This window comes from Phacochoerus africanus, chromosome 9, assembly GCF_016906955.1.
Source record: "Phacochoerus africanus isolate WHEZ1 chromosome 9, ROS_Pafr_v1, whole genome shotgun sequence".
Classification (NCBI taxonomy): Eukaryota; Metazoa; Chordata; class Mammalia; order Artiodactyla; family Suidae; genus Phacochoerus; species Phacochoerus africanus.
The window spans coordinates 102,917,625-102,932,089 of record NC_062552.1 but is presented as its reverse complement, the minus strand read 5'-3'; the positions used below and the strand labels follow the sequence as shown (position 1 = coordinate 102,932,089).

At 52.6% G+C, this 14,465-nt stretch overlaps 1 protein-coding gene across 2 annotated transcripts in view; it reads right to left on the bottom strand.

The window, feature by feature from the left end:
- TMEM63C (transmembrane protein 63C) overlaps positions 1-14,465 on the bottom strand; it is a 70,132-nt gene that overhangs the window by 5,903 nt on the left and 49,764 nt on the right. For both annotated transcript variants that reach the window (XM_047796544.1, XM_047796546.1), the window contains exons 12-23: positions 14,220-14,300; positions 13,985-14,108; positions 13,090-13,223; positions 11,559-11,681; positions 10,944-11,097; positions 9,760-9,866; positions 8,129-8,215; positions 7,513-7,578; positions 4,245-4,407; positions 3,904-4,009; positions 3,331-3,498; positions 2,811-2,920 (exon numbers count right to left, since the gene is read on the bottom strand). In XM_047796544.1, the coding sequence (XP_047652500.1) occupies positions 2,811-2,920; positions 3,331-3,498; positions 3,904-4,009; positions 4,245-4,407; positions 7,513-7,578; positions 8,129-8,215; positions 9,760-9,866; positions 10,944-11,097; positions 11,559-11,681; positions 13,090-13,223; positions 13,985-14,108; positions 14,220-14,300 (1,423 nt within the window). The remainder of the gene's footprint in view (positions 1-2,810; positions 2,921-3,330; positions 3,499-3,903; positions 4,010-4,244; positions 4,408-7,512; positions 7,579-8,128; positions 8,216-9,759; positions 9,867-10,943; positions 11,098-11,558; positions 11,682-13,089; positions 13,224-13,984; positions 14,109-14,219; positions 14,301-14,465) is intronic.

Here is a 14,465-nt window from a genome sequence, read left to right as displayed (position 1 = left end):
ACATGAAAAGATGCTCAACATCGCTGATTATTAGAGAAATGCAAATCAAAACTACAATGAGGTACCACCTCACACAGTAAGAATGGCCATCAATAAGAAGTCTACAAATAATGAATGTTGGAGAGGGTGTGGAGAAAAGGGGACCCCCTACACCCCTATTTACATTCCCTCCTATTCCCATTGGTAAAATCACTGTGGAAAAGAGTATAGAGGTTCCTCAGAAAGCCAAAAAATAGAACTACCATACAATCCAGCAACCTCACTACTGGGCTTATATCTGGACAAAGCTATAATTCAAAAATATACGTGCACCCCAAAGTTCATTGCAGCACTATTCACAACAGCCAAAACATGGAAACAACCTGAATGTCCATCGACAGATGAATGGATTAAGAAGATGAGGTACATATACACAATGGAACACTACTCAGCCACAAAAAGAATGAAATAATGCCATTTACAGCAACATGGATGCAACGAGAGATTCTCACACTAAGTGAACTAAGTCGGAAAGAGAAAGGCAAATACCATATGATAGCACTTATATGTGGAATCTAAAATATGACACAAATGAACCTATCTACACAGCAGAAACAGACTCGAAGACATAGGGAACGGATTTTAACTTGTGGCTGCCAAGGGGGTGGGGGCAGGGAGGGGGAAGGGAGTGGGATGGACGGGGAGTTTGGAGTTGGCAGCTGCAAACTCTTACATTTAGAATGGATAAATAATAAGGTCCTACTGTACAGCACAGGGAACTATATACCATCTCCTGGGACAGACCATGATGGAAAATAATATTGAAGAAGGAACATCTATGTATGACTGAGTCACTCTGCTGTACAGCAGAAATTGGTACAACATTGTAAATAAACCATCACCTTCTGCCTCTATAGAGTAGACACCCGCAGGCAACCAGATTCCAGGACATCACGGCATTGGGAAGACAGAGCCAGAGGTGCTGTTCACTCTGGTCCTTCACTAGCATGGGCTCGGGCCCGGGAAGGAGGGGGCCAGGTAGAGAGGGCAGCGGTCATCTGTGCCCAGGGACACAGATACAGGGCCCCTAAAAGCAAGAAGATCCTCTTCCCAGAGGCTCCCTCCTCTGACCAGCAAGATGCTAGTACTTTATTTATTTATTTTTAACTTATTATTATTTTTTTTGTCTTTTTGCCTTTTCTAGGGCTATTCCCGCGGCATATGGAGGTTCCCAGGCTAGGAGTCCAACTGGAGTTGTAGCCACTGGCCTACACCAGAGGCACAGCAACGCAGGACCCAAGCCGCTTCTGCGACCCACACCACAGCTCATGCGGGACCCAAGCCGCTTCTGCGACCCACACCACAGCTCACGGCAACGCCGGATCCTTAACCCATGGAGCAAGGCCAGGGATTGAACTCGCAACCTCATGGTTCCTAGTCGGATTTGTTAACCACTGCGCCATGAAGGGAACTCCCAAGATGCTCGTACTTTAAATCAACTTTCCTTCTTATATACATTTAGAAAGGAAACAGTTTACTATTATAAACTCTGCTGTGTCAGTTGCCATAAGCAGAAGGTCAACTAGAAAAGTCTATAGCCATGAAAAATAAAAAAAATACTGTTTTAGTCTACTGGAAATCATTCCAGGGCGCCTATACAGTCCCTACACTGGGAGTGCTGATCTAGTGCTCATGGTTTTTTTGGCATGGGTTGGCTCCCTTCTCTAGTAACTGGCTGGGCCCTACTGGCAGAGAGCTGAAAGAGCTGTAAGGCCCAAAGAGCGAGGCCTCCCCTCCAGACAGCCTCAAGTTCAACACCCCGAGATTCTATTGTTTGTTTACTTTTTAGAGCCGCACCCTCAGCATATGAAAGTTCCCAGAGTAAGGGGTCGAATCAGAGCAGCAGCTGCTGGCCTACACCACAGCCACAGCAATGAGGAATCCAAGCCTCATCTGCGACCTACACCACAGCTCACCGCAATGCCAGATCCTTAACCCACTGAGCGAGGCCAGGGATCAAACCCACATCCTCATGGATACTAGTTGGATTCATTTCTGCTGAGCCACAATGTGAAACTCCAATATCTGAGATTCTTTTTTTTTTTAATTTTTTTTATTTTTGTCTTTTTGTCTTTTTCTTGTTGTTGTTGTTGTTGCCATTTCTTGGGCCGCTCCCGCGGCATATGGAGGTTCCCAGGCTAGGGGTCGAATCGGAGCTGTAGCCACCGGCCTACGCCAGAGCCACAGCAATGCGGGATCCGAGCCACGTCTGCAACCTACACCACAGCTCACGGCAACGCCGGATCGTTAACCCACTGAGCAAGGGCAGGGACCGAACCCGCAACCTCATGGTTCCTAGTCGGATTCGTTAACCACTGCGCCACGACGGGAACTCCTATCCGAGATTCTTAAAAGGAAGATGACTGCCTTCTTTCCCCAGGTTATCATCTTTTACCCCTCCCTTCTTCCCTCCATTCTCTCAAGCCCCCATCTATTGGAGTGGTCCTCACAGCTCAGTGGCTGGACAGGCTCACAGCGTGGGAAGGATGGGCCAGGAGCCTGAGGTTTGGAGGAGGTGTCAGAGGGGAGAAGAGGAGAGGACCGCTGTCTTCCCGATTCCCCCGACCCCACAAGGTGTGAATCTGGGGTCAAAGAGCACACATGGCTGGCCCTGACTGTACATCTTCCATCATCACAGCAAAAGGCAAGAACTTGTCACTCTTGTGGTGCTGTGGGTGCCCTGGCCGGGAGGGTATCCTGGAGCTGTGGCCCCTGGGAGCCTGGGCGGGGGGGGGGGGAACCAGTGGAGGAAAGGCAGGCTGGCAACTCACCTCATAGTCAGATGTTCTCTGAAGCTTCCGCAGGCAAGTGCCAAGGCAGGCAATTATTGTGGACATGACGAGGGTGGAGAGAGAAAAGAAGGTGATGGCGTGTAGGGACCCTGCAAGGAGGAGGAAAGGCGAGGGCTTGGTACTTGAGGACTGGAGCTGTGGGCAGGGGTGCCAGCTGAGGGGCCGCCCGGGCTGACAGATGCCTGGGGCCCAGCTCAGCAGCTCCAGAGGAGCTGCCAGCCTTGCGTTTGAATGAATAGGATGGGGCGGGGAGACGGGTTGCGCTGAGGGTTGTAAACCAAAATGTATACAATTGAACCACACTGGTCCTCCCTTAGCATCCAAGGTCTTGCCGGGACCCTAACGTGAGCACCCCAGATGGCACTGCACTTGGCCATGTCGTACAGGTGACGCCTTGCTCCTCCCAGGCTTCTTTGGCTCTAACAGGGGTGTCGTTGAGGGGGTGATGGAGCAGTGGGGAACAGGCAGAGCGGAAGGGCCGGACAGGCATGGCACCTACCTAATCGCAGGATGGAGAAGAAGAGCATCCAGAACAGACCCAGGAGCGGAGCAAACATGGCTTGGTGGATGGCGGCCCTGTGGATCTGCTCGTTGAGTTTGGTGGGCGCGTAGGAGTAGTACATGTTGTAGCGGTCTGTGATGTGCTTCATGCACAGGTACAGCAGCCCTGGGGACGCCAGAGGGAGGCACCCTCAGGGGCTGCGTCCCCAGCCAGGACCTGTGCCGTCCCAAGGCGCGCCCCTCCCCAGACCTGAGATGCCAGATTCAGGTCTTGCCAGAGCAGCGAGGGCCAAGGACAGGCTGTGGGAGCCCCATGGTGCTGACCTCTGGGACCAGCAGCTTCCCCTGAGCCCCTAGAACCTGTTCTGCCGGTTGGAAAATAGGCGTTTGTGCAACACACATCCCACGTGAACAGCCATCCAGCCTCCGCCCCCTGCCTGGCTTGGCCCTTACCCGGGCCCTCCTCGCCCTTCCAACAGGCTGTCCCAGGTCTCCGCGGGATCTGGGGCTCGGAGCGTCCCTTCCCAGTCTGAGGGGGTACAGCCTTGGGTGTGTCTCCGGGGGGACTCACCGAAAGGGACAATGATGGGGCAGGTGATGCTGTACGCCATCACCACGCTGAAGACGTTCATCATCCACGCGTACTCGCGCCCGTACTGGAAGTCCATGGCCTGGTTCTGGGGCGGAAGGCAGGGGTCCTCCTGAGGGGGCCTGGTCCGCGCGGCTCGGCGGCTTCTGTGGCTGCTGGTCCGGGATGGCAGCCTCCCTTCCAATCCCCGTGTCCAAGAAGCGCCCTGCCCCACCTCATCCGGCCTCCCCCCTCCGGCCCCTGGTCGCTCCGTGCGCGGAACAGTCCCCCTCGGTGACACCCGACCCTGGGAAACCGTGCTCGGGGAAGGGCCCGACCCTCACCATTCGGATGTGGACTCTCTCTGGCTCCGACCTGGAGAAGAAGAGCCGGGTGGTGTACAGGCAGAGCGACCCCAGGCGCAACAGCTCCATGCCGGTGCCAATCAAAGCTGACGTGATCACGTAGTTGACGAAGAAGGCGCCATTGTCCGGCAGGAACACACACCTGGAGGTGGGGAAGAGGGAAAGGGCCGAGAAATTGGGAGGGAGGAGGAGGAGAGAGACAAAAAGTGTTGAGGGAGTGGGGAGAGGGTGGAGGGAGCGATGGGGAGAATGATTTTCAAATGCAGTCGTCCCTACCTGTCCTCAGGGGACTGGGTTCCAGGACCCCCTGCGGATACCAGAATCCAGGGGTGCTCAAGTCCCTTAACTGAAATGGTGTAATATTTGCAGATAAACACGCCATCCTCCCGTCTACTCTAAATCATTTCTAGATTATCTATAATAACCAGCACAACGTAAAGAGCTGTCTATGTGATATAAGTGCTGTGCAAATAGTTGCCTACACGTAGCAATTTCAAGTTTTGCTTTTGAGAACTTTCTGGCATCCTTTTCCAGAATATTTCTGATGAGCAACATGTCAAATCTGAAGATGTAGAACCCATGGAAATTGAGGGCCCACTGTATGTATGTGCTCCCAGCCCAGTTTAAGTTAACAAGGACCTTTTCAGCAGGGATGGGGGGTGTCTATGGCAAGGCTGCGTTGGAGATATTTGCACTGGCTTGATCTAAAGCAGAGGTGTTAACAGAGCTCCCGTCATGGCTCAGTGGCTAACAAACCCGAGTAGCATCCATGAGGATGCGGGTTCAATCCCTGGCCTCACTCATTGGGTTAAGGATCTGGCGTTGCTGTGAGCTGTGGTGTAGGTCACAGATGTGGCTCGGATCCCATGTTGCAGTGGCTCTGGTGTAGGCCAGTGGCTACAGCTCTGATTGGACCCCTAGCCTGGGAACCTCTATATGCCATGGGTGAGGCCCTAAAAAGCCTAACTAAATAAATAAAGCAGGGGTGTTCGACCTGGGTCCATAGGCCCTGGAGAGTCCATAATAGAATTTTGGGGGTCTGTGACCTTGAATAGGAGAAGAAATTACATCTTTTTTTTTTTTTTTTTCCTTTTTAGGGCTGCACCCGCAGCATATAGAAGTTCCCAGGCTAGGGGATGAATTGGAGCTGCAGTTGCTGGCCTACACCACAGCCACAGCAATGCCGGATCCTTAATCCACTGATCGAGGCCAGGGATCGAACCCACATTCTCATGAATACTAGTCGGGTTCGTAACCCACTGAGCCACAATGGGAACCCCCCTGGCAAAAAATTACATCTTTATTTCCACTAAACTCTCGTTGCAATTTAGTACTTCCTTCCATTAAGAATGTGGGTGACCAATCACAGCAATGTCAGCTGTGGCCATGAGTCTGTCACCAGTTGAAACGAGGTATTTTCACATTATGTTGCACTTATGGTTAAGCTCTTACAATACCATTTGTGCTCACCATCGCTTCGAAATGGTACTAGTAAATTAGACAGGCCACTAAATTAGATGAGCTAAATTCACATGATTGAAATTTCCCTGTCCGCACACATGTGTTTGACGCAGTTAGCTGGCCAGCTTCAACTTAGAGTCATTCAGCCACCTGAACAGATGGCCACACTGGCTGTTTTCACGTTGGTGACCCAGGTCTCTGTTGCTCTCCCCATCTACACAATTCTGTCAACTTCCTTGAAAAGAGAAACCTATGAGCCCCTGGGCATATTTCAGAATTCCTTCAAAAGCTCTTCTTTCTTGAGGGTATCAAAGCTGAGTCAGGAACTCACAATTTTTTTTTTTTTTTTTTTTGCTTTTCAGGGTCGCACCTGCCGCATATGGAGGTTCTCAGGCTAGGGGTTGAATTGGAGCTACTGCTGCCGGCCTACACCACAGCCACAGCAATGCAGGATCCGAGCCATGTCTGTGACCTACATCACAGCTCAGGGCAATGCCGGATCCTTAACCCACTGGGCAAGGCCAGGGATCGATCCTGCGTCCTCATGGATGCCAGTCAGATTCATTAACCACTGAGCCATGACAGGAACTCCCACGCAACTCTTTTCTTTCTCATATACAAACTATACTAAGATAGTGACCTCCCCAAAGATGAACTCACTCATCTTGGGAAAAAAAATCAACTTATCATAATTGTAGTTTAATTGTAGAAAGCTTGGAGAATTCTGGTCCTTGCCCTAGAAAGCAAGCTATGAAAGCCTGCATGTCATTTGTAATATTACATCTTTGAAAAGTGGGATTTTCAACTTTCATACCCCTAAAAACAATAACAAAAAAACGAAATTGGCTGGCTATCCAACAGGACCTGCATGTTGCCTTATCAAAAAATTCACTCCCTGCCCAAATTTAATATTCTTCTTCTAGCTAAGTAACATCAGCTTGCATACCGATGTCTCTGAAACAATATATACAACTTTTGCTTGCCTGCATTTAGAATGCATCATCCTCTTATTATATGTGGTAACAGAGATTGTGCTACAAATTTGAGTTTTAAAATATTTTGCATGGAGTTCCCATCGTGGCTCAGTGGTTAATGAATCCAACTAGGAACCATGAGGTTGCAGGTTTGGTCCGTGCCCTTGCTCAGTGGGTTAAGGACCCGGCGTTGCCGTGAGCTGTGGTGTAGGTTGCAGACGCGGCTTGGATCGCGCGTTGCTGTGGCTCTGGCGTAGGCCGGTGGCTACAGCTCCGATTCAACCCCTAGCCTGGGAACCTCCATATGCCGCGGGAGCGGCCCAAGAAATAGCTAAAAAGACAAAAAAAAAATTTTGCTAACTATATTTCAGCAAAACTGGTTTTCATTATCACCCATTTTGTCCATTTAAAGACCTCTACTCCGAGTATATGTAAAACTGGCAAAATCTGAATAAGCTCTGTGGGTCGTAGCAATATCAATTTCCTGGTTGTAATACTGTACTAGAGTTTTGCAAGAGGGTACCATTGGGGGAAACTGGATGACAGGTACATAGAACATGGTGGGGGGATTTCCTTTGAATCTACAATTATTTCAAAAACTTCATTTAAGGAAGGAATCCCAGGGATTTATGAGATTGCCGAAGGGGCCTATGGCACAGGAAGTGTTAAGAGGCTGCCTAATGAGAGTGTTTGCATGCATTCATCTCTATCTGTATGAGCAAAGAAAGGATGCACATATCCACCCGATGTGAGCCCACAGAAGCCCCAGTGCACCCTGGGAGTGCACCTGAAACATGCACTCTAGTACTCACTGGAACCTGATGGATGCCTGTTCCAGATAGTAGATGTCAAAGAGCCAGCGGAAAAAGACATCCAAACTAGAAGCAAGAATAAAGCAGACCCTTTAGTTCATGAATCTACGAGCTAAGGCCTGGGGTTCCATTCCTCTTGAGCTGGCTTCCCTCCTTCCAACCTCCCTTGCCCAATCCCCAAAGACTCTTGTATCTTAATGTTCCAGCTGGCCAATCCACACTGCCCCTCTTCCTTCTTAACGCTGAGCCACCCCTGCCTCCAACCCTTTGGCCTTTCAGCTCAAGGCCATCCCCTCCAGAAAACCTTCCCCAGCCATTTCTCCCACAGAGTTCTCACCCTCTTCTGAATTTCTACTGCACTTTTTCTCCACCCGGGGCTGTCAGTTAGCTGGTAGGTATGGCTTGTCTCCCTAGCTGGATGTTAAGCCCTTAGAGGGCAGAGTTCATGGCTGACTGTTTAGAGTTCACATGACACCTGGCTTATGCTAGGTTCATGATAGGCACTGGACTATTATTTCAGGAATGGATTTGCAGCAACCACAGGTGGGCCTGAAGTAGCTGAAGGAGGAGGTTCAAACTCTGGCTGAAGGGGGAGGGATAACTGGAGGTGAGGTACCTGGTCAGTCCCATAGAGGGCAGAATGACCACCATGAACACCAGAAAGATGTAGCATTTGTGCACTATGATCAGATTCTGACTTGATCTAGAAAGAAACAGAGAGAGAGACATGGTAAGAATCAAATGCCTAACTACAGAACAAAGACAGAGACTGCTACCTGGTCTAGAAAATGGCTTGAGAGTGCCACCAATGCCATCTTCATACAGCACCGTGAGCTGCACTGTGGCTGAAAGCCCAGGAAAGAATCGCGTGATCAACTAGTGATGTCTGCCTTGGGCACTGGAAAGGGAGGGAGGGGACACATGTGCCAATACTTGACATCTCTGTTTAAAGGATATTACCAAAGATACTCAGAATCCTTACAGAGTTTCAATAAACAACATAAGCCCTGTTCTTGGCCAGAGGAAAGACCAATGAGGATTTCTGTTAAGACAAACCCCCTGGCTTACTGCCTGATAGTAGAAACTTTTGGTGCAAGACATAACTTTTTTATTTTTTATTTTTTTGCTTTTTAGGGCCGCACTCACGGCATATGGAGGTTCCCAGGCTAGGGGTCGAATCGGAGCTGTAGCTGCTGGCCTACGCCACAGCCACAGCAATGCAGGATCTGAGCCATGTCTGTGACCTACATCACAGCTCACGGCAATGCTGGATCCTTAACCCACTGAGCAAAGCCAGGAATCAAACCCGTGTCCTCATGGATACAGGTCAGATTCGTTACCACTGAGCCACAATGGAACCTCCGGTTTTTGTTGTTGTTGTTGTTGTTGTTTTTTTTTAAGGAAATAACTTTTGAGACCCATGAAGCCTGCAGGCCAAAGCAGGTCCACCTGCCCCAGGATATGGTAAATACTTTCAAAAGCTGTTGAAACCAAATGTCCTTTTATGTGGATTGAAATTCCTACTGTGTATTTCTATACTTTCTAATGAACATTTTAAGAGAGAAGTAGTAATTATTTGAAAGCAATGACTTGATTTTGTCAAGGATATTTAATACCTATGACACCCTTGGTTATCGGAAATGACTCAATCTTTATGACATCCTAAAGAACAAGCCTATGAGATGTAGTTTAGCAGAGCATCAGGGAATAGGCAAATTACCTCCTACCTTGGAACTCTTAGGGCTAACAAATAAGAAATAGCTCCTAATTGTTAAAAATATGGGCACTGTGCAGGCTACGTGAGTCTCCAGTCAGACTGAGGGCATGGGCTCCTCTGCTCTGCCCGTAGCAGCCCTTCTGACATTTTCCAAACAAGCCCTGCTGTCTCTTTCGCATCCTGTGCCCTCTGCCTGATTCCTGGCAGTACCCATCTCTGCCTACAGCTCCAGACCCTCAGTGTGTGGCTGGAGGCCAAGAGCAGCCAAGGAGGGCTTGGTTTTCACACCACATCCCTGAGATGGTGGGCCCATCTCAGTATCCCTGAGGCCAGAGGCCTAGGGACAAACAGGTACCCTCTTTCCAAAGGAAAAAAGATGTGTTAGCTTTGGGGGATCGAATGCACCTCCTATCAATTCCATTCCATAGGCCAGACAGGCCGCTGGAGCACCAGGCTAGTGGGGGCGGGGGCAGGGGCAGGGGAAGAAGCAGGTGCCAAGAGCAGGGCTAGGAGGGGAGGCCGCCGCTCACCTGGTCCAGTGGGCTTCAAGGAAGGCGGAGAGGTAGACAATCAGAGGCATCATCACCGTAAAGGCCCAGAGCATCAGGGACGGGAAGAACTGGGTCACAACTGGGCTCTGGGGGGCAGGGTGAAGCCGAGGAGGGCAGAGAGAGATCAATGCGAGAAGCCCCCCTTCCCCTTGCAGGCCTCCCTGCCTTCTCCCACACCTCGGCCTCTTCTCCAGCTCAGTCCTAGAGCCGACCTGGGGTTCCTGAGGCTGCGCAGTGGGCCTGGCCTTTCTGACCCACCTTCCTGGTCAGAGGCCTGCCTGGTTGCGGCACCCAGAGGCGGACACCCCAAGGTCAAGTGACATCCCCAAGAAGTGCAGGCCTCCTATGCGGAGAGGCTGCTCCTCCTGACTTGGCCCTGAGGTCAGCTGCTGTCACTCATGTCTCAGACCTCAGGGAGGAGATCCCGCTTTTATTGAGATGTTGCATGAGAAGGGGCGGGGTGAGGGTGTGTGTGAGGCAAGAACCCCCAGGGAGAGCTGTGGTCCCTTGCCTGGGGCCTACTGTGAAGCCGACTCAGGAGCTGCCTTAGTAGCCGCAGAAGTGTGTTGCTGAAATGGGGACTGGACACCATGAAAGGAGGGGCCTTCTGGGATCATTACAACACTGTTGGGGCTGCGGAACTTGGAAACAGACCAGGGCAGTTCCTCTAGACACCTCCACCTGCAAGAAGCGCCCCACTTCAGCAATGGCTCCTGTTGGTCGAGCACTCTGTTTGCAGTGGGTGTGTCTCAAAGCGAGGGACGTGGAGACAGAGCTGGGGGGCCTGCTCCTCTGGGAGCTAACCTCAGTCTTCCCCACCCTCAACCCTATCTTCAAACCAGGGATGCTCGCTCTGAGGAACGTGGGGGAGAACGAAGCTGTCACGCCTGCCACACTCTAGCTTGACCCAATCTAAGGAAGCCCTGCGTGCCCATCCCCCCAACCTCGCCCCAGAACTTGCCTGCAGCTCCCCCTCTTCCTCCCCAGGCCTTAAGAGAAGCAACCTACATCCCCTTTAGAGCTCAGGAAACTATGCCGCTCTTTATACCGCTGCCACTGCCACAAACGCAAGGGCTCTGGAGTCCCGTCCCGGTAGACCCCCATCCCATCCTCGCCCACATTCTCCCTGGGGTCCCCGTGCCTGGCCAGGGCAGAGGAGGCACCTGCAGATTCTCGATGGGGCGGGTGACGTTGTACATGTCGATGGTGTTGATGATGATGGCAGGCGTGGTGAGGAAGAAGAAGAGGAAGAAGAGGAAGGTGTTGATTGCGATAAAGCGGGCCCACCAATGGAAGCTGCGGACGGACAGGTGTTTCCTGGGGAGGGATGGAGGAGGGAGACGCCCTTAGGACTCCAGGTCTCAGCCCTCAGAAGAGCCTGCGGGCTGAGTCATGCGTGCCAGCTGTGGACTGGGCCGCCCTGGTCTAGTTCAGCCCCATGGGCCCACACCTGCAGCTGATGGCCCTGGACCTTCCCCTCAGTCACACTGTTTGTAAAGGCTCTGAACACATCCCATAGGTGAGCCCCCAAGATGATCTGAATCCTTTCTGCAGGAGAAACCTTTTCCCCAAAGGTTGGGTACCTTCTATGCTTGTGCCGGGGGGTGGGGGGTCTGGAGGTGGGAGGAGCCTCTGATGCCCAGGAAAGAAAAGAGCCCAGTGGGGGCTGTAGGTGGGCAATGAAGTGGGAGGGCAGGCCCTGCTTCCTTTCCCCATCCTGCTTCCTTCTTCAGTCTCAGAGGAGCTCAAAGGCCAGGGAAGGGGCAGAGCGGGCTTACCAAATAATGTCTTTGGGGTGTGGGGCAAGGGCAACCCTCCAGTGGTAGGATTTGACGATGGTGGTCACCGAGGACTGTTGGGGCTGCACACCACAGTGGATGTACTTGTAATCCTCCCGGATGCTGCGGAGATGGGAGGAGGAGACAGAGGTCCAGGGGTGAGGATCATGGGCTTGGAGGGGGCCGTCTCATGACAGGGGCCCAAGGACACTGCCGCCATCCTCCAGGTGGGGGCTCGCTCACTTCCTGGAATTCTTGGTGACTTAGCGGTGGGCAGCTTCTAAGGCCTAGTCACTGGAGGAAGGGGATATTGCAGGGAGGGAGTGCCCAGGGCGACAGGAGACCACACGGTTCCCAGGGCATGTCTCTTCCCTGTAACAGTAGTGATGGCACAGAGACGTGCTCTTTCTGGGAGGTTGAGAGGGGAAGTGCTAATATCAGCCTCCTCTTAATATCAATAACTACCGATGATTGAATTCTATGCAGAGCCTGACACTGTGCTAATTGGTCGGGAGCAGCATCCTAATTGCATGGATGACTGAAGGTATAACCAGAGAGGGGCAGGTGCTGGCTCTGGGGCCCCTTCTTAGGTTTTTATAACTCACACATCTGCTGTTATGAAACCGTAGATTTTCTCTACTGAGTGGCAGTTCTCAGAAAGTAAACAGTATTAGCTTATGTAGATGCCCTATTTTATATAAGCCACACTAAACAGAGCACATATCCCTTCTTAATCCTCTGGGAGGCGGACAGGGAAGATGTAAGTAACCAAATTTGACAGATAAGAAATTTGTGAGTCCCTTGCAAAACTGCACACGATCGTTAGCGACTAAATTCTAGGCTGTTACTGTTCCTTTGTAGGGCTGAGGTGGGTTAGGACAAAGTGTTGTGAATGATCGGGCTCCCTCAGGGAGAAGGGGGGTCGAGAGTCCTCAAAAGGACAGATTCTGAGGCTCCCACCTATTTGACTCTGTACTAAGAGTCCTTCTAGAACATTCCAGAGTGAACCTAATCTACTCCTTATCAAGGTGGGGCTGCCAGAGGCTGGGGCAGAGGGGAGGGGAGGCTATAAGGCTATGGATTAGGGGAGGCTTGCAGCAGGAGAGGCTTCTGGCAAGCAGGGCTTCTCAGCTCTGACTCTGTCACTCGTGCTGAGGAGAGGGGTGATGTGCAATGAGGGAACGGGGTGCCCTTCTCATCAAGGCCAGAGGTCAATGGCTCCTCTGACCACTTCTGTGCTGAAGCAGGGACATATGGGAGTGAGGAGCCCAGGGCCTGGGCACCTCTGGAGACAAGCTGAGCCTGGCAGCTGGGGGAAGATGGACACGGCCATGCTCTGGAAAGCAAGATGGCGGCTGCCATGCCCGCGAGGAGCACGGAGGGGTGGAGGGGAGGGCAGAATATGGCAAACTGGAGGGACGCTCTCTTCTCCTCTTGGCTGGGATGGGGGTGAAAGAGGATGGTTTCAGAGAAGCAGAGGCCCGCTCTTGGGCTGGGCTGGGCACAGGAAGCAGCTGGCCCCGGCACTCACTGCTTCGTCATCCTGGAGTCCTGGAAGGTGACAAAGATCAGGTCCAGACGCTTCAGGCGAACGCGGTTGAGCTCGGCGTTGAACTCATCAGTCAGCTGCTCCTCCAGCTCGCTATAATATTGCTCTGCATCTACCTGGGGTGAGACGCGGCCCTCAGAGCTGGAGCAGCCAGAGCTCCAGGAAGGCCCCGCCTGGACATGAGGCCTCTCTCCACCCAGGCACAGGCCCGAGGCCTCCAATCCATCCTGGGCTCCCTTTGAAGCCTGGCAAAAAACTCAGGACCCCATATGGGCTCCAGGATCTCAGCTCTAGAAGAGGAAAAGGCTGTGGCTCTGAAGTTAGCTCCCTGCTCTGAGATCAGGGGAAGGTCAGGCACAGCTGGGGTTGAGGGGTACGTTTGGGTTTGGGGTGGAGTCCAGAGGAGTGACAGAATGTGGCTGCAGCATTTTCAGGAAAGAGAGTGATTCTTTTTCTGGACTGGCTGGAGTGCAGTCCTGCCCTGAGACCTTCTAGCCACAGTGGTTGGGTGATAAGATGGCGCCACTGCCTTCAAATGCTCTGTCCTAGCTCTTTGAAGGCCTGAGGCCTGGCAGCCTCCAGCAGCCTGCTGTGTCCTCACTGGTCCCCCCATCCAAGACCAGAAGGGAGCAAGAATCCTCCCTGGATCATTCTGGAGGGGCCTGAAGAAAGGCTCCGGCTCCTCTGCATCTCAGCTGGGAGGCAGGACATGGTGGACAGGAAAGGAGGAGTTAAGGGGGCCACAGCACAGAGCAGACCTGAACGGGGCTGGGGCCCGAGGGTGTGGGCAGGGGGCACCGCCCAGAGCCCTGGCCAGAGCCTGCAGACCCAGGGCCCCAGCCCCTGCGCCGTGTGGCCCGGTGCCCATGCCAGCTACCTCTTTGAAGCAAATCCAGCACTTGCAGAAGCAGAGGCGGGAGCAGGGGTGGATCTTGATCATCACCTTCCCCTTCTTCTTGGCCTTGGCCGTGTAGTAGAGCCGGCCCCGCATCGCATGGCGCCTGTCGGCCAGTGGGCAGCGGGGGAAGGATCTTGTGGTCAGGGGCCAGCAGAGCCACAACCTCCCCTGCTCTGCCCACCCTAGATCCAGACAGGCCCCGCCGCAGCCTCACCTCTGATTATCCAAGTCAATCAGGGTCCTGACGTCGTAGCAGAAGTGGACTCTGGTCACGACGCACCCTGGATAGGCCTCACTGAAGCCACAGACAGGGATGTTGAGCCCGCCGGTGGGGCTAGGGACTCCCCCTCCCCCACCCCGCCCCTGCACCCAGAGCTACAGCCCACAGGGCTGGGGGGCTCAGCTACCCGTGGTTCCTGGGGCTTGGATGGGAGAATCCGTCCTTTGCTCCTAAGGCTGG